This window comes from Callorhinus ursinus, unplaced genomic scaffold (genome assembly GCF_003265705.2).
Source record: "Callorhinus ursinus isolate GAN/ISIS: 27379988/994484 unplaced genomic scaffold, GSC_fseal_2.0 scaffold6, whole genome shotgun sequence".
Lineage (NCBI taxonomy): Eukaryota > Metazoa > Chordata > Mammalia > Carnivora > Otariidae > Callorhinus > Callorhinus ursinus.
In genome coordinates, this window is record NW_027397068.1 from 52658298 (window position 1) to 52678728 (window position 20431).

Sequence of the window (20431 nt, forward strand, 5' to 3'; positions counted from 1 at the left end):
TGCCTCCTCCCGAGAGCACCTAAAACAGTGTCAGGTGTGCAGTGGAAGCTCAATCTTTCTTGGCTGAACATGGTTGAGAGGTTTATTCATTGAGGAGAAGAGATAAGGCATGAATATCAATAACTGACTTGGAGCAGAGGAGGTAGTAGCTTGTATTTCTGCTATCTCTAAGCTTTATTTATTCACAATTCTAAATTAATCCCCATAACACAGTATGACTTTTGCGAAGAAAACAGTTACCTACCAAGGAACTTGCAAACATGAATCCTAGTGCATCCTACCTTTATATCCCGGTGGACTATCTGATTGTCATGGAGGTATTTTAATCCTTCAAGTATCTGCTTTGTATAAAAGCCAATTGTTTGCTCATTGTCTTTCAATGGGCCCCATTTGGAACGAAGGAGAGCAGAAAGACTTCCTGTAAAGTAGGGAGAATCGGTGGATAAAATCTTATCAAATTAGTTCTTCCAAGCATGTTTACAGCAGAACATTAATTTAAGCTAACATTTATTGGTTATTCCTGGTGGCCCAGGAAGTAGACTACTAGACGCTTGGGCTCTCATATGCTCTGAAGATGCTCATTATCAAATAGTCAAAATAAAAGGCCACTCAGTCCCTAACTTTAATCCAAGTCACAATGATTGATACTAAAATGGTTCAGCATACTTTTATCGTCTCCTAATAAACTGCAAGCTGATGTCACATGTCTAATTTAAAAAAAATTTTATTGAGGTATAATTGACATACGACATTATATTAGTTTCAGGTGTACCACATAATGATGCAATATTTATATACACTGCAACATGATCACCACAGTAAGTCTAATTAACACCTGTCACCACACATAGTTACAAGAACATTCTTTTCTTGTGATGAGAACGTTTATGTTTTACTCTCTTAGCAACTTTCAAATACACAATACAGGAGTGTTAACTCTAGTCACCATGCTGCACATCACATCCCCAGGACTTACATATTTTATAACTGCAAGTTCATACCTTTTGACCTTCTTCCCCCATTTTGCCCACCCCTCCCCCTCCTTCTGGTAACCACCTATTTGTTCTCTGTTATTTATGAGCTTGTTTTTTTTTGTTTGTTTGGGTTTTTTTTTTTATTCTACATGTAAGTAAGATCATACAGTATTTGTCTTTCCCTGTAAAACTTATTTCACTTAGCATAATGCCCTCACAGTCCATCTATGTTGTTGAAAATGGCAAGATTTCACTCCTTTTTACGAATGAATAATATTCCATTGTGTATATAAAACACATCATCTTTATCTATTCATCCAATGTGGACCCTTAGGTTGTTTCCATATCTTGGCTATTGTAAATAATGCTGCAATGAGCATAATCGAATTTATATTTTAACTTAGACAAATTAAGACCTGTAAACTAGTAAATCCCATTCAATTGTGCTCCTCTTCAAGCCCCTAAAAATTTAAACTTTTTAAAGAAAGAAAAACATCTCTTACCTCCTGGGACCTGCTCCATGAAGATTTTGATGAAACCATTCTCACTAAAAGAGCCCAGATACTGGACAATATTTTTGTGCTTCAGATGTTTATGCAATGCTATTTCTTCATGTAGGGGCTGGGAGTATCTAAAAGACATGCAAATGTTGATGAGCCAATTGTGTAGCCAGATTTTAGTGTATAAATGTAAGCAATACAAATTGAAAACATCAGCTAAATATATGTCCACATGTAAAGTAAAATATGACTATCTAAAGTGCTTATTTAACATAAATTCTGTGAAGTTGAAGCGGTGGTAGGTAGGGTCTGAGGGGTAATGTGTCAGGCATTGATCTGAGCCTATTGTATATATTAACTCATTTCTCACAACAACCCCAGGAGAAGGTACTTTTAAGATGCCCATTTTACAGATGAGGAAATTGATTCACCAAGAGGATAAGTAACCTGTCCAAGATCTTAAAGCTCGTAAACGACAGAGCTAAGATATTAGTCCAGGAAAACTGAATGCACCCACATTATCTCACTGACTTTCTATTCCACTGGCCTCATAACATAACTCTACTATTCCAGGAGACTCCTTCCCTGGAAGATAAAAATTACAAATCACTTTCATTTTCATTCCAGAACTTACTAAAAGGCCGGGCAACTCTTCTGTAGGAAACATAAAACCATTTATATCCTAAGCCTTGAGCTCCTAATCCTCATTTTACTGGGCCCATCAGTTCTAATATATCATGATTTTTTTTTTTTACCTCATCCTACCCATGCCACCATGCTGAAAGACCAGGATTAAACCATCTGGTTTCTTTCAAAATTACATACTTGAAGTATGTCGCTTTATCAGATTATACAGTGAAAGTGTTTTATATCTCTGGAACAGACAAAACAACAACCCTCTTGATGATTATTTGAAGTACTATACAGCTTCTAGACTCTTAGCAACCTTGAATATTACTATTATATACTTATATTAAAATGAGTATTTTATAACTAACCATGGTAGGGTGTTAGAGACTGAAAGCTATTCTCTAATTTTTTTTCTGTTGTACAGTGGAGGTTACAGGTGTGAAAGGCACTAACGACTAGACCACACACTACAAACCTGACGCCTCATTATTTGTTTTGGTGTTACGTGCAAGAAATACTTAGATCTTACGATGGCAAATCCATGTAAACAGAATGGATTTTTTTGAATGCCAATGACAAATACTAGAACTGGTTAGTATTGTATAATGATATTTTCATGAAGCTTTTCAGGGTAAGCTACAAAGCTAAAGCAATTAGGAGGTTACAAAAATCCAAATTCATTTAAACAAACTTTTATAATCTTTGAAATATTACTCAGAATGCTTCCTACAACAGCAAAAAATTAGCTTGTATTTTAGCTCTTTTACTTGTTTTATTTTTCTTTAGAACTGCTCTAGGAACTATAAAGGTAGGTATTAACCTGAATCCCTTAACAGGATATCAGTTAGAGACAGCTCCATTTTGGTAACTGAGACAATATGAGAAATACGGGTATATGGTGTTACCAATAAGATACTTAGGTTATGAGTCTCAGGACATTTGCAAGTTACTTCTTCTATGGTGTTTAATACACTTTATTAACATTAGTTAATAAGATTGCTCTCGATATGCATGAGATAAATTAGTAGCAAATATTGGGTCTATTCTACAGATTTAGGGCATTAAAATTACTAAATAATCCGAAGCAAGTGATTAATTCAGTTTATGATGAGCCAAAGGGCTCCCACCTCCTGACCCTCTATTGCAAATCAATTATGGATATTTAAATATAAGATCCTAGAAAAGGAAATATGCCACTCCCCTGTGCCCTCCATTATGTAACCAGATGATAGCTTAAAAGTTACAATCATAGTCAGGATTCAACCTAGCTAAGAATAAGAACTCTTTTCCAATATGAAATTGATTAGTAACACTCAGAAATTCTCACTAAGTGAAAGGTTAAGTGCCAAGCACCGAATGAGCATGAAATTCTAATTTGTTCAAGTCAATAAGCAATGCTTATCTATGGGAATGACAAGAAAATCTTATTTCTTCTCTATTAGCTGTGACAGTGGAAAGAAGAAATGGTATAGATAATCAGAGTTACTTATATATATTTAGCTTTGAAAAATTATTAATCCATATGTGTTTCCAGAGCACCTTCTCTGAGTCAAATTCCCACTACGTCCATCCACACCAGTGGTTTCCTGCCTTGGCTGGACATCTCATCTCTTGAAAGGATTTTTTAAAAAATAATGCCTACGACCCACTCCAGAATTTCGGGGGGTAAGGCCTGAGCATCAGTATTTTTTAAAGTGCCCCAGTTGGCTCTGATATGCAGCAGGGTAGAGAAAAGCTGATCTAAATAAATAGTTCAGGTATGTGTAGAACGTTAGAGAAGGAAGCCAACCTGAGATGAACAACGAGTTGGGACAGATTAGGAATCCACCCCCACTTCTCTCCTACAACTACTCTGATTCTCTAACGAAGTGTTTTTAAAGTGTGAAGGAAAACACAGAAGCAACTGTTTTTGTTGCTATGATCCATCTTTCCAGATGGCCATGTGTCGTAGATGCTGGATCATGCATTATTCACATGCATCCTATTACCTTAGCAATTGTCCTTTCTAACTGCTGTCTTTTTTACACACACCCTGAAAACCTCTCCAGGGCACATAGATGAAAACAACTTTGTGCGTTGACTCTCACGATAACACAAGAGACTTCACTTTTGCTTTTATAGGTAACAAGGAGATGCCCGGAACCAGGTGTTCAAGAGAAGCACTTGTCATGCGAGTGTTTTCAAACAACCCACATTCTGCCAAATGCATTGCTACAGAACAGGACCTTTGTTGGTGTCGATGTGCTTTGTGTATGCCCACTGGCAGCTGAATAAACTTAAGTTACAAAGGGGATTCTGAAAGTGGTTTGCTTCCAACTACCTACTTAAATTCATCTGCTGGTGGGAGGGGAGTGACGTTGCTAAAGATCGGTGGGTTGGCTGCAGTAATTGGATAGTGCTAAGCCCTTTAAATTTTATATTGTTTCAGAATCTATGTATGTGTTACTTAAGAACCTATAGGAATATTTAACAAAATTTTTAATATGACAAATTGATATATATTACCCTGGGTATTGCGTTAATAAGTTCTATCATCATCTCATGAGAGTTATTATTCATAACTATGTCTCACCGATTAACCAAGAGGAAACTCTGCAACAACATCACAGAAAATAAAATGAAAACCACCCGTGGGGCAGACAGCAATAGCTGTTTGCCTACCTCACATCTGTCCTTCCCTCTTTGTAGGATTTTGTTTCAGGAAACAAAGGGCCAGCTAAAAAGCTATTGAGTCCCTAGCCTCCCTTCGGGTTCAGGGTGGTCACTTTCTCAGTGAATGGAACAGAGGGGAAAGTACTCTGGATGTTTCTGGGAAAGTTTGTTGTCTTTTTTCTTCCTCCTACCTCAAATGCAGATATGGAGGCTGGAGGCAAAGTGGCCTCTAGGGAAAGTCACGCACTAAGGATGGAAAGGCAAAAAGAGCTGGGACCTGGGACACTGGGAGGATGTGGTTTTCAGCATGGGGGAGATAAGGCAGGCCCGTCTGCTGGCTGAAAGTCTGAACTGAGAACTGACAGAAATGAGGCAATCCTGCTGAGTTCTCTGGAATGAGCCCCGGTGTGGCTGCCGGGGAGGAGGTGGGGCCACAGAGGGAGGCAGAGGTCTGTGCTAAGGGCTCGGGGTTTTGTGCTGGTTACAATAAGCTTCCCTGAAGGGTTTCAAGCAGCAGTGACATGATGCGATTTCCACTTCAGAGAGGTCTCTGTGGCTTCTCTGAGGAAGGCTGGAGTAGGGGGAGAGGAAAGAGTGAAGGCAGAGACTAGTTGCCGGGTGGTTACGATAAGGAGCCCGCGTGAGAGACCTGAAGGCTTAGGCTGGACGTGCAGCCGTGGTGATGGGCAAGAACGGGAGATTGCGGACGTGTTACAGCAGTCGAGACAACGGTATGACTTACTGATGCGGGCGGTATCGAGTGAGAGCGAGGACTCTGAAGGAGTCCTAAGGTCTGGCCTGCGCAGCTGATGGATGAGATAACCTTCACTGAGGCAGGGAATACAGCTGGGGGTAAAAACCCACAGTTCCGTTTTGGCCACGTTAACCTGGCAACTTACAAGTGGAGAGGCTGGGTGGACAGACGGCCCAGAGAACTCAGGGGAGTATCCTTTCTGAAGAAAGCCGACCGTGTAACCCTGTCACCGTGGCCAAAGACAAGCGGACCTGAGGGGACATGGTCTCACAACGCTGAGATCATGACCTGAGCCGAAATTGAGAACCAGATGCTTAACCGAGCCACCCACACACCCCAGTTTTGGAAGTTCCTATGGACATATCCTCAAGCTCAGAGAGGGGCCCGTGTCCAGCCCATCAGAGGCATTCTTCATTTGTTAGTGATTATGATCTCTAGCACTTCTTTTGGTTCTGACTTAGGATTTCCATCTCTGTTTGCACTCCCTCTATTTTTGTACACCGTCTACTTTATCCATTAGAGCCTTTAGCATATTCAACTTATTTTAAATTCCTGGTCTGATCATTCCAACATCCCTGCCATATTGGAGTCTGGTTCTGATGCTTGCTTCAAACTGTGTTTTTGTCTTTTGGTATGCTTTGTAATTTTTGCTGAAAGTCAGGCATGATGTATTAGGTAAAAGGAATCCCAGGAGGGGAAGCATTCTATAATCTTATGCTTATGTCTCAGTCTCTTCGAGGGCCTGTGCCCCTGGCCTGGGAGCCTCACACATGCTTTGCAGTCTCCCTCCTCCCACAGCTGGGGCAGGAGGGCTGCAGTGGGCAGGAGTTGGGTATTTCCTTCCCCCCAGCTGGTTAGGCTCTGATAACACTCTCATAGGTTAGGCCCTGGTAAAAATAGTCTCTCTGAGGTCAGGCCTCGTCAGGAAGAACAGAACTGTGGCATATTTCAAAATGGTTCCTCTCCCCTTTCCCCCTGCCAGAGCATGGGGGGATTTTTCTCCAATATCACTGTGAGGGTCTGGTAGGGCTTTTGGAGGCAAAACTCACAAAAGTGTGCCCCCCCCCCATAACTCTCCCTCCAAATTTGGGGCAGTGGCTTGGCCTGTGACTTCCACTTCTCCAGCGGATCCGAGAATTCTTAGTTTGGTCTTAGTTTGGTCAGCTTTCCACTTGTTAAGATGGAGGGATGACTCCCAAGCTCCTTGGGTGTGAAACAGGACACTGGAACCTGTGGGGTTCAAACCATTACTGATCCTGCTTACTCCCCATCTAACTGTCTAATAAATCAACCATTCTCTGACACAATTGAGCCCAACACGCACAGGCCATTGTCTTTCCTACTCTTCAGAAGTCCAGTCCTTGTCACCTCGGAGAGGCTGCCCTTCCCCACCAGAGGGCTGTGCCTGAGTCACTGATTCATGCAGCAGCTAAACCTCTGAGGGGGCTGATTAAGACACTGGAGTTTTCAGACAGTTTCATTAATTAGAATATCACCAAAACATTGTCTAAAACGCCATAAACAACCCAAAGTACGTTGAAAACAGCTTTTATTAGCCACAATTACCGTACCTGCTATCTCTCTCTGGGATTTCCTTTATAGCGATTCTGACCTGGTTGCTCAGGTCTCGGCCTGCGTAGACGATCCCGTAAGTGCCTTTCCCTAAAACGACTCTGTCACCATTCTCATCATATTCGTAGTCATACTACAAAAGGGAAAATGGGGGAACAGAAGATTAAAATGTGAGTTGCATTCTACATTTCAAACATCAACTTTTTCCATGAGCATCTTCCCTTATTTTATCAAATCGGTTTAACAAGCAAAACAACATGATGAAGCTCGAAGCAGCAGCTTCAAGAGCCAAAAACTGGACACTCTCAACATAAAGCAGATAGTATGTTCATGTTTTCACAAATGCTACGAACACAGTAGGGACTATGTATTTAAATCCAGGAAAGTGCTTCTTCAAAAGTCCACTTGGATTTTTTTATCCACTAAATCCTATTTTTCATAGATCCAGGAGATGAGTATGATTAGCAATAATGTCTATCACTATTTATTACATCGAATTGATCTTTCTTTTGTTTCTCAGTTTTTGATACTGTCCAAGTATTTCATACTCTGCCAAGAGAATAAAGCCACTGAAAAAAAGGCTTTGGGTAAGAAGGAAGTTTTTGTGGTCTTCTGCATTGACAATGATAAAATAAGGATTATTTTTCCTTTACTCCCAATTCCCCAAGACCAAAATACATTTTGAAAATGAAAAATAGTTTTGTTAATCCATTCTACTGTGGGTTTTTTTTGTTTCTATATCAGTTATTTCTGCTCTAATCTTTATTATTTCCTTTCTTCTGCTGGCGTTAGGCTTTATTTGCTGTGCCTTTTCTAGCTCCTTTCAGTATAAGATTAAGTTGTATATTTAAGACTTTTCTTGCTCCTTCAGGTAGGCCTGTATGTCAATACACTTCCTTCTTAGAACAAAACTGGCGGCATCACAATTCCAGACTTCAGGCTCTATTACAAAGCTGTCATCATCAAGACAGTATGGTACTGGCACAAAAACAGACACATAGATCAATGGAACAGAATCGAGAGCCCAGAAATGGACCCACAACTCTATGGTCAACTAATCTGCGACAGGGCAGGAAAGAATGTCCAATGGGAAAAAGTCTCTTCAACAAATGGTGTCGGGAAAACTGGAGAGTCATATGTGTGTACACCATACACAAAAATAAATTCAAAATGAATAAAAGACCTAAATGTGAAAGAGGAAACCATCAAAATCCTAGAGAACATAGGAAGAAACCTCTGGGACCTCGGCTGCAGCAACTTCTTACTAGACACATCACCAGAGGCAAGGGAATCAAAAGCAAAAATGAACTACTGGGACTTCCTCAAGATAAAAAGCTTCTTCTGCGCAGCGAAGGAAACAATCAACAAAACGAAAAGGCAGCCTACAGAAGAGGAGAAGATATTTGCAAATGACATATCTGATAAAGGGTTAGTATCAAAAGTATATAAAGAACTTGTAAAATTCAACAGCCAAAAAACAAATAATTTAGTTAAGAAATGGGCAGAAGACATGAATAGACACTTTTCCAAAGATGACATCCAGATGAATAAGAGACGCATGAAAAGAAGCTCAACATCACTCGTCATTAGGGAAATCCAGATCAAAACCACAATGAGATACCACCTCACACCTGTCAGAATGGCTAAAATTAACAACATAAGAAACAACAGGTGTTGGCGAGGATGCAGAGAAAGGGGAACCCTCTTGCACTATCGGTGGGAATGCAAACTGGTGCGGCCACTCTGGAGAATAGTATGGAGGTTCCTCAAAAGTTAAAAATAGAACTACCCTACGATCCAGCAATTGCACCACTAGGTATTTACCTGAAGGATACCAAAACGCAGATTCAAAGGGGCACATGCACCCTGATGTTTATAGCAGCATTATCAACAATAGCCAAACCATGGAGAGAGCCCAAGTGTCCATCGACTGATGAATGGATAAAGAAGATGAGGTATATAATATATAATGAAATGTTACTCAGCCATCAAAAAAAAAAAATGAAGTCTTGCCATTTGCAATGACATGGATGGAACTAGAGTGTATTATGCTAAGTGAAACAAGTCAGTCAGTGAAAGACAAATACCATACGATCTTACTCTTAGGTGGAGTTTAAGAAAAAAACAGATGAACATATGGGAAGGGGAAAAAAAGGAAAAGAGAGAGGGAAACAAACCATAAGAGACTCTTAACAACAGAAAACAAACAGGGTTGATGGAGGAAGGTGGGTGGGGGATGGGCTAGATGGGTAATGGGTATTAAAGACAGCACTTGTGGTGAGCACAGGGTGTTATATTTAAGGGATGAACCACTGGATTCTACTCCTGAAACCAATATTGCACTGTATATTAACTAAAACTTAAATTAAAAAAAATGAAAAATAGGAGGAAAATTTCATCTTTAATCTAAAAGGAAATATCTACAGCCCTAAATCCCAAGTTGTCAAGTGTCTCAGTCACATATGGAAAACCGATCAAGATAAAAGGGGTTTAGAGAGTATTTGGTAGAGACCTCCTGAGACGTGGAGGAGTCATCCAAAAAGGCCCATGTTTGGTGTCAGAATGAAATTACCAAATGTAGGGCCACCAAAAGGTCAAGCCATGTCTTTGCAGAAACCCAGTGTAGCTGGATTCAACTCACAGAAGGGTTTGAATTAGCCATTAAAAAGATTTATTTTTAACCTTTATAAGCCAGCAAATTTTTTTGTTTCTTTTTTGTTGTTGTTTTTGTAATTTTGTCTGTTTCTTTCTCCTTTTTTTTTTTATTCAAGTATAATTACCACACAATGTTACATTAGTTTCAGGTATACAATATAATGACTCAATATTTCTATACATTTCTCAGTGCTCATCAGGATAAGTGTACTCTTACTCTCCTTTACCTAATTTGCCCTTCCCCTCACCCACATCCCCTCTAGCAACCATCAGTTTGTTCTCTGTATTGAAGAGTCTGGGGTTTTTTTTGTTCATCTCTTTCTCTTTGTTCACTTTGTTTCTTAAATTCCACAAATGAGTGAGATCATATGGGTATTTGTCTTTCTCTGACTGACTTATTTCACTTGGCATAATACACTCTAACTCCATCCATGTTGGTACAAATGGCAAGATTTCATTCTTTTTTATGGCTAATATTTTTATGACTAATAATATATATATTACCTATAATATATATATATATATCACATCTTCTTTATCCATTCATCTATCAATGAACACATGGGTTACTTCCAACACAGGGCTTGAACTCACGACCCTGAGATCAAGACCTGAGCTGAGACCAAGAGCTGCTTAACAGAATGAGCCACCCAGGCACCCCTGGATGCCTTTTATTTCTTTTTGTTGTCTGATTGCTGCAGCTAGGACTTCCAGTACTATGCTAAATGAAAGTGGTGAGAGTTAACATCCTTGCCTCGTTCCTGACCTTAGGGGAAAAGCTTTCAGTCCTTTAACATTGAATATAATGTTAGCTGTGGGTTTTCCATATATGTCTTTATTATGTTGAGGTATGTTCCTTCTAAACCTACTTCGTTGAGGGTTTTTATCATGAATGGATGTTGTACTTTGTCAAATGTTTTTTTCTACATTTACTGAGATGATCATATGGTTTTTATCCTTTCTCTTGTTGATGTGATATATCATGCTGAGTATTTTTTAAATGTATTGTTGGATTTGGCTTGATAATATTTTGTGGAGGATTCTTCATCTATGTTCATCAGATATTTGCCGGCAAGTTTCCTTTCCTTTTCTTTTTTTTAGTGCCTTTATCTGGTTTTGGTATCAGGGTAATGCTCACCTCATAGAATGAATTAGAAGCTTTCCTTCCTCTCCTGTTTTTTTTTGGTAATAGTTTGAGAAGAATAGGTATTACCTTCTCTTTAAATGCTTGGCAGAATTCACCCGTGAAGCCATCTGGTCCTGGGCTTTTTTATTTTTTTGAGAGATTTTGATTACTGATTCAATTTCATTGCTAGTAATTGGTCCGTTTAAATTTTCTATTTCTTCCTGATTCAGATTTGGAAGGTTTTATGTTTCTAGGAACTTACTCATTTTTCTGAGGTTGTCCAATTTGTTGGCATATAATTGTTCATAATATTCTCTTATAATCCTTCCTATTTCTGTGGTACCAGTTATTTCTTCTCCTTCATTTCTGATTTTATTTGACTCCTCTTTCTTTGTTCTTTTTTTTTTTTTGATGAGTCTGTCTAAAGCCTTATCTATTTTGTTGATCTTCTCCAAGAACCAACTCCTGGTTTCACTGATTTATTCTATTGGTTATTTTTTAATCTCTATTTCATTTATTTCTGTTCTAATCTTTATAATTTCCTCTTTTTATTGGTGTTTGGCTTGATTTTTTTTTTAAGTTCCTTTAAGTGTAAGGTTCAGTTTTTTATTTGAGATATTCTTGCTTCTTGAGGTAGGCCTGGATTGCTATAATATTCCCTCCCAGAATAGCTTTTGCTGTATCCCAAAGATTTTGGACTGTTGTATTTTCATTTTCATTTGTCTCCATGCATTTTTTAATTTTCTCTTTGATTTCTTGATTGACCCACTCATTGTTCAGTGGCATGTTATTTAGCCTCCATGTAGCTGCGTTCTTTCCAGATTTTTTTCATGTGATTGATTTCTAGTTTCATACCATTGTGGTCAGAAAAGATACATGCTATGATTTCAATCTTTCTGAATTTATTGAGACTTGTTTTGTGGCCTAATGTGATCTATTCTGGAGAATGTTCTATGTGCACTTCAAAAAAATATGTATTGTGCTTTTTTGGGATGGAATGTTCTAAATATATGTTAGGTCCATTTGGTCCAATGTCTCATGCAAAGCCACTGTCTCCTTGTTGATTTTCTGTTGAGATGGTCTATCCATTGATGTAAGTGGGGTGTTAAAGTTCCCTACTATTATTATATTACTGTCAATTTCTTCCTTATGTCTGTAATAGTTGCTTTATGTACTTGGGTGCTCTATTGCATAAATATTTGCAATTTTATATCCTCTTGTTGGATGGCTCCCTTTATCAATATGTAGTGACCTTTTTTGTCTTTTGTTAGTCTTTGGTTTAGTCTATTTTGTTTCATATACATACTGCTATCCCAGCTTTCCTTTTGCTTCAATTTGCATGGTAAATGTTCTTCTATCTCCTCATTTTCAATCTGCAAGTGTCTTTAGGTCTGAAGTGAGTCTCTGGTAGGCAGCACATAGATGGGTCTTGCTTTTTTATATAGTCACCCTGTATCTTTTGATTGGAGCATGTAGTCCATTTACATTCAAAGTAATTGCTGAGGTATATAATTATTGCCATTTTATTACTTGTTTTATGGTTGTTTTTGTAGTTCTCTGTTCCTTTCTCCTTTTGCTCTCTTCCCCTGTGGTTTGATGGCTTTCTTTAGTGATATGCCTGGATTCCTTTCTCTTTATTGTTTGTGTATCTACTGTAGGTTTTTGATTTGTGGTTGCCATTAGGTTCATATATAACATCTTATGCACATAGCGGTCTATATTATCCAAGAAAATAGAAAGTGGGCTCTGGTACTGGCAATATGTGGACTTGGTATTTGGAAGGCTTCCTGCTAAAAACATCCACATAAAATAAAATAGACACACTTTTTTTTTAGAGGGATATATATATAGAGAGAGAGCATGCGAGTAGCAGGGGAAAGGCACAGGGAGAGGAGAGGAGAATCTTAAGCAGGCTCCACACTCAGTGCAGAGCCTGATGCAGGGCTCAATCTCATGACCCTGAGATCATGACCTGAGCTGAAATCAAGAGTCGGACACTTGACCAACTGAGGCACCCAGGCACCCCAAAACAGACACATTTTTAAGTGCCTACCAGGGCTTACAAAAAAGTTAAAGAAGACTGTCAGGAGCTAGAAATAAAGAGAAAGAGGACCACTTGAGGGGTAATCATAATTGATGTCCCCGCAGCCCAAGGGGTGGGGATGAGGGCTGGGCTTTCAGTCTCATTAATTTTGGGCAGAGGTTGGTAAATGCTTTTTCTAAGGGGCCAGATATTGAATACTTTCAGATTTGTGGGCCACATGATCTCTGTGGCAACTACTGAACTCTGCCATTGTAGCATGAAAACAGCTCAGTCAAGATATAAACAGCTGGGCATGGTTGTGTTCCAGTAAAACTTCTTTACTGGAGGAACAGGGTAGTGGCAGGCTGTATTTGGCCTTTGGGCTATAGTCTGTCAACCCCTTATCTGGTACTTTTGTCTTAATGCCCATGAAGGGATAGGAAATGGGACCTTGTGCTTATGCCAGGTGAGGAGCTGGGCCCTTGAAATCAGGGTCCTTGTAGGACTATAACTTGATGAAAGGGTAGATTAGAATAGAGTTAGCCCACTGCACTGGGGAACAAAAATAAAGCTCATCTGTCTTAAACTGAGCTCTGGGTGGACAAAAAGAATACTTTCTGAATACTCTGAATACTTTCAACCATAGGCTGATCCTCATGGTTTAGTTCAAATTTACACTTATCATGATACCCATAATTGATCTTGAGCCTGGGACATCCCTGGAGTGCTAGCAGAAACAAAGCAAAAACATTTTAAAGGGAGACTCCCTTAAGACGGACTGTGCAGGATTCTCACTCATAATACATCATTGAAATTGAGCTCATGACCCCAAATTTTAAAACATATAAGGAAATAATTCACCACCAGGGAGTTAGCAGATTTGATAAATATCAATCTCCCTAAACTTCATAAAGTAAAAGAAACAAAAACTTTAGAATAAGTACATTTAACATAAAGATACAAAATAAGAAATCAAAAAGCAGGAGAAAAGGATAAGACATTCTAAAAAAGGCCAGACAGATGTGAGACAGAATTAAACATAACTTCTGGAAACTGAGCCCTAAGTAGGAAAAATAAAAAATAAATTCACACGCAGACATGGTATAGGGAAATTACAAAATGAAAAGCAACCAGAAGATCAAAAAGGAAGCAGACATAAAAAGGACAAATTAACTACAAAGGTAGTAATCAGATCACTCTGCAAACTCTCCAGGGTACACACATTTGACTTGAGGGACCACTGCCAAGGAGGATGAGGAAAATGTGGTTTTGTCTTTACCAGCTTCAGTTTATTTATTTCCAACAGGTTTCCAAGCACTGATAGAAAGCAATTAGTTGTATTCTCCCGGGGAAAACTATGCCCAATACCAAGCCAGGGATGGGTGAGCGCTGACCTCCCTATCAGGGACCCTTCTCTGGCTAAGGACAGACACCACGCTCTGGAAGGGAAGCATCTTACTTTCCCATTGGCAACATTGTACCCCATGTACATAAAAGAATACTCCTGCTCTGGATGCCTAATGTAAGGCCGAAGACTGTCCTCGTCCAGAGCAGAACATCTGGCGTGTTTTCAGGGTGAGGGAATAGGGAGCAGGATTATTTAGCAACTTCCTCAGATTGGAAGGTAACATGGGGCTCCAGCAAAGAGGCAGTCAAACTAGTCAAAAAATTCCAAAAAGAGCCTAAGACTCCACACCCAATTCCTGTGGCCCAGACTCCCATCGTGCTGTGCCGTACATGTAGGAAATCTACCAGCCAGGACCAGGCCAGCAGGAGGCAGGGCAGGGACCATCACCAAAGGAGCTCATCTCTGCCAGGATGCCCTATCAAGGGCATACACGCCTACACACTGAACCTAGTACTACCACCATCTTACATTATCAGGATGCTTTATAATTTAGAAGAAAAAAAATCAACTGTCCATAACCTATACCATTTGATGGTCATAATAAGCCTGTGTCATAGTAGGGAAGGTCTATGATTAGCTCCAATTTACAAATGATCAGAAATATCTTTTCCAGGGAAACAATTAGAGCTGTGGTTTATACCCAGCTCATGAGTCCTGATTTAGTGTTCTTACCACTACCAGTGTTGTAGGGATAGTCTTAGTTCTGTTTCCAAACACCATTAGGATAAAGGTATTCCAGTGTGTCATCAATATTCATGGAACATTCAATCTCTTATTCAAACAGATATCTGGGAGATATCTGGTGGCCGTCGTAGACTGCATTCTTTCCTTTCCCTTACTCCCCAAATCCAACTGATTGCCAAATGCTATGAGGTGTATCTGCTTTTGCCTTGAATCAGGCCTTCCCTACTTTTCTTCTGTACTAATTCTACAGACTCTTAACTGGCTTTCCTTGTCCCCTCCTCTCTTGTTGCCCAGTTCCCTCATCCGCTCTCCTTAAGATGGCATTGAATTTTCCAAAGTCCAAACTTCCAAAGTGAGCTGTCCATGTCTGTACCACTGCCTCTGCTTTATTAAAAGGTTTCTCATTACTTTTAGAGTCAAAGCCAATCTCCTTAGCACGGCGTAAATGCCCCTCAGCTTCTTTGTGCTGCCTCTGTGTCCAAACTTCTCTCTCCTCAATCTCCTCCAAAATCTCTCAGTGAGGTTCCCGAGATCTTTGTGCCTTTCCACATGCTGTGTCTTCTACCTCGGTAATTCTGCCTCGTCTTTCAAAACCAAGCTCTAGGAAGATTTCCTGAACTGTCTACCTGACCATTGAGAGCAGGGTTACTTTCTGGTCTGATGTGCTCCCAAGGCTTTCTGCCCTTACTCATTCTTTGGTAACTCTTCCTTCTCTTGCTCAGTCTGCATCCCCGTCTGGACTCCGAGCTTTGTGAGAGCTACGATTTATCTTTAATTGCTCTACCCCTAGTCTTGGCAATAACTGGTTTGTAGATGCTCAGTAATTATTTACTTACTTAACTGATTAATCAGGATATAGAAAATTTGATGAGAACCACTTTTTTTTTTAATAAACCGGGTGCCAAAACAAAACATTGAAAGTATCAGTTTATTTTTGGTTGAAATGGAGTTTTATTGCAGGGATATTTATATAGTACGGTGAAGAATATAAAAATCTCCATGAGGCTGCCCCAGTTTTAGTTCCCCTCTGGAATCCAAAGCATCAAAAGGCTCTTCTTTTTTAAAAGATTGTTTATTAGGTATGGCAGACTATTCCTGTTGAACAAAGTGTCACAGTAAAAATCAAAAAGGACTTTTAATAAGACCAAAGGGATTGAAAACCATTCCAGGGGGTAATTGCTGCTTAGTTTTCTTCTTTCTATTCTTAACCATATAGAGATACAAATTGGAAGGCAGGTTTGAGGAGACTGGCCTGGTCGATAAGCCAAAAAAAAAGTAGAACGGAGCTGGGCTACAGGCCAAGGGAAGATAAGGTGTGTTAAACTAGAAACATGGAAAACGTTAGGGGTAGAGGAAAGAGTGCATTAAAAAAATTGAAGGTACGATTACACTGCTTATATACTCTGCATTCTATTTCTAGGGCAATAGGTTAGTGAATTAGGTTGTTGCTAAGGGAAACAACTGCATTTCGAAGCAATGATGAGAATACTTCTAGAATCATCCCTCTATTGTGACCTGCCCAGAACAATCTAAGTCTGTACTGGAAAGGGAATCAGCGTAGGAAGACAATATTGACAAGGCCAAACAACAAAGTGGTGATTCACTTAGTTCCCATGCTGTCAAGGGACCTAGGGTAAAACAGCCACCTTCCAAAGGCCATGCACTTCCCTCTGGGGGCTAATTACATTAGGTGAATGGTCACCTCAAAGACCCACACGGTAGCTTCGTTAATTTTCGATCTGTATTGCCTTCTTAATATGTAAATGTCAAAAACATTAATAACGATTAATAACTAACAAAATGCTGAAAATGCTTAGGTTCAAATATCCAGTTTGATAGATCTCTTCTCCCTCGGGCATTTATTCAAATATCACCTTCTCAATGAGCCTTCCCTGGCTTATTGCTCTAAACTTGCATGCTCTGTTACAGTGTAACTTTCTGAACCCTTCCCTGCTTCATTTTTCTCCTTAACACTGATCATTATCAAACACGCTACGTATTTTACTTATTTCTGTTGTTTACTGTTGGTGTTTCGCTGGAATGTAAGCTCAGTGAGGGCAGATTTTTCTCGATGTTTTCTCTGTTGTATCCCCAGAACCTAGAATAATGACAATTACATAGTGTGTGACTAAATATTCACTGAGTGAATTGAATTTATACCCATCAATGTGGTATATAGATGAGTTTAAGCTGAAAACATCTGAATCGACAGCAGCTGCATTAAAAAACCTTACCTAAACCTCTTTTGCTGGCTTAAACAAAGCCTCCTGAAACTACAGCTGCCAAAATCCCATCTCTGGGAGGTTTAGGACCACTCGTACCTGGGTGAGAAATTACATAAACAAAACCTTGCCAAAAAGTTCTTTGCCTTCCACTTTTTTCTCATTAGTTTCCCACCACGTGCTTTTCCTTAAAGTCCTAAGAAGGGCTTTTCTTAGTAGGATAAACAAACTTAACTCTAGCTGATCAGAAGCCACTTTAAGTGCTCCCATATACCTGAATAAACCTTGTCTTTTCTCTTGTTAATCTGTCTTTCTGTCAGTTAATTTGCAGGCCCCCAATCACTGAACCTAAATTGATAGAAGAAAGTTTTTTTTTTTCCACTCAACAGAATGAAAGAATGAGTAACAAATTGGTACTCATATCATACAACTATAAGTGATCTATTTTTTCAGTGCAGTAAATGTGGGTGTTGAGCTTCAGATATGTGCAAAAATAGAAACGGGATGTTAAAGACAAACAAACCAATGGGCTGATGATTCCAAATTGATTTAAATGAGTTCTAAACCATAATTCACTATTAATGTTTGTGAAGCAAACCATCAGAAAAGGGAATGGTAAGGTATTTCATCATTCTGCAGATGTTTATGTCAAAGGAAAATGTTCCTTTTATCTTGCTTGTCTCTACTTCACCCCACAAGGGGTCCATGTTCTCTTTATGCACACTGGAAAGTAGGTATAGACAGGTTCATGGGGCCAGACGCTATGATTGCTTCAGGTTTAAGTCAGTCATATGCCCATTTTGGTGAAACAGTGAGGTACAAACGAATAGATGAGAAAGAGGGATAGGGAAGAAAAGGGAGGGCGGGGTGGGGAGGGAAAGAGAGAGAGAGAGAGGAGGTACAGAGAGGTAGAATATATGTATGTGTCTGGGAGAGGAGTGAGGAGGGAGACATAGCATATTTTGTACTGAGGACCAAAAGGACCTCCGCAATTTGTATCTGGCTCTTTTTCCCTCCAAGGAAATAAAAAAAGAGATGAAAAGAGAATGAGTCAATAACGCCTTGGTTCTGATGTGCCGCTTGATAACAGTGTACATTCTTTCATTGACTTACCACTGACTGAACAACTTTTTAAACCAGTGTCACAGCGCCTACTCTGTCCCTTCCAATCCATAGCCCTCTCCCCCCCGTTTCAGATATTTTTAAACAATCCTGGCTTTATCACACACCACCTTTAATTAAGCCCTTCCAAGCCTTCTGACCTGATTGAACTACTTCTGCTTGGATGCCTCATACCATGTGAGGCTATGTGATTAGAAAGGACACAGAGCCACAGCCCTGCCCTGGGATGCTCACAGTCCGGTGGAGGCTCCCCAGTTACAATACAGTGAGAAGACCTAGGGCAGAGGAGGGGCCAGAAATGCGAGGAGAGCAGAGAAGAGTGAGAGGTGGTGTTGAGAAATGACACTTGACTTAGAGCTCAGAAAATGAGGAGGCAGTCACCAGGTGGGACAGAGAAGAAAAAGCATGTGGAGATGGGCATCTGCAGATCAAGCCCGGGGGCAGGAAAGCTTGGTCTTCTGGGAAATGGAAAAGAGTTTGGCAATCCCAGCCCACCAGGTGGAAAGGCAAGGCTATGTTGCAGCCAGAGGGTTGAGAACATTGTATCTGTGGAAACCTTCTTCTACAAAGAGTAGCATCAAAGGTTTTTAATGAGGGAGTCCCAGGAGAAGACCATGTGAGAGATCTCTCTGATGCTGACAGAGACACATACTGATGGCAGAAGAGAGATGAGGGCACAGGAGGGGTGGTAAAGACCAGAGATGGGGGGATGACGGAGAAGGTGAGGTGCCTGGGCCGCGGGGGCGTCGTGGTGTGAGGAGGGAGCGAGGCCGAACAGGGGCTTCTCCCAGGAGGCTGCTGGGTAGATGCCCAAGGTGTTAGTGAAAATCTGGAAGGCTGAGAGAACAAAATAGGACTACAGCTGATACGCGTTAGAACTCTTACGGTTAACGGCAACCAACTGTTCAATGATTTCAATATAAATTTACTGATCTATTAAATTATTTAAGATGTGGCTTCATTACCCTCCATGTCCAAATACATCCTTAAGTCAAAAACCACGGCCTTGAATCAGAAGAAGCTGTTTCTCTTTCTGTTCAAAAGCAGAAAAGTCCTCTGAAAGTGCGATTGATCTATATTTGAAATAACCTTGCACAGTTTGTACTCATCTTGAAAAATTATACAAATTGGAGCTAGGAAAGCATATTTAAGGTGTTCCTAGTCCACTCTCACTTGAGGAATAAAATCATTTTAGCCCAGCCAAGAGTATGAATTTTGTCCAAAGTTACAAAACTGGTCGTTAGCAAAGTGAGAACTAGAATCCAAGGCTCCTGACCCCAGCACAGTGATTTCAGTAGAGTCGGGTTTGATCAGTTGGAGAAGGGAGCTGACCGTGACCTGAAGGCGGCTGAATCCCTCCCACAATTGTACTGCTTCTAAGAAACCTTATTATTCAAATCAAAAAGAAAAGCAGATCTTAATATGGGCTTCGGATAAGAAGTCTGTCAAACATCCAGAAGTCTAGGGATTAGCTGCAAATTTGTAGTTTATAGAACCACGTTGATAGTTAAAGTTTGCCAATGTTGACAACGCCCTGAGTGAAGTTAACATTAAAGAATATTTGACCTTTCCAACATTTTAATTTTGCTGTGGGCCTAGCTTCCCAGAGGCTTCAGGAATAATTGACACATGCATTGAAACAACTTTAATTCTATCCCCAGCTGAGGTGATGATCAGAAAGCAACTATTCTGTATATAAATCTTAATCGCCGTGTAAAGATGGTCTCTAAAGAATCCTTCTTGTTTACATTATCAGGAAAGGGAACTAGAGGAATTATTTTTGTGTGTGTCATTCATGGGCTCATGGTCGAGTCTAGTTTGTGGTAATGAAATTAGAGAATTCATTTTAATCAAATATTTAGAACACCAATAAAATAATTTTAAATTAAGAATGTTGAAAATATCTAAGAAATGTAATCATGAAGTTATCTTAAGTTAGGTGAAAATATAAGTTCAGGCTATTTAGTGACTCATATTGTAAAGGTGCGCTGGCTACAAAGGGACATTCAGTGAGAGGGAGAGTGAAGATGGATGTCACCATGTTCACAGCCCAGAACATCATCACAATCCCCGTTCATTACCATTGTGCCCACAGAACACCCCTCCGCC

General features: G+C 39.9%; 1 protein-coding gene across 4 annotated transcripts in view; it reads right to left on the bottom strand.

Moving 5' to 3' along the window:
* Window positions 1-20431, bottom strand: part of MAP3K5 (mitogen-activated protein kinase kinase kinase 5) — a 193967-nt gene that overhangs the window by 43933 nt on the left and 129603 nt on the right. For all 4 annotated transcript variants that reach the window (XR_012378591.1, XM_025865908.1, XM_073893975.1 and 1 more), the window contains exons 15-17: window positions 7082-7215; window positions 1478-1605; window positions 282-418 (exon numbers count right to left, since the gene is read on the bottom strand). Coding sequence is in view for 3 of the 4 variants with exons in the window: in XM_025865908.1 (XP_025721693.1) it covers window positions 282-418; window positions 1478-1605; window positions 7082-7215 (399 nt within the window). In the remaining variant the exon portion in view is untranslated. The remainder of the gene's footprint in view (window positions 1-281; window positions 419-1477; window positions 1606-7081; window positions 7216-20431) is intronic.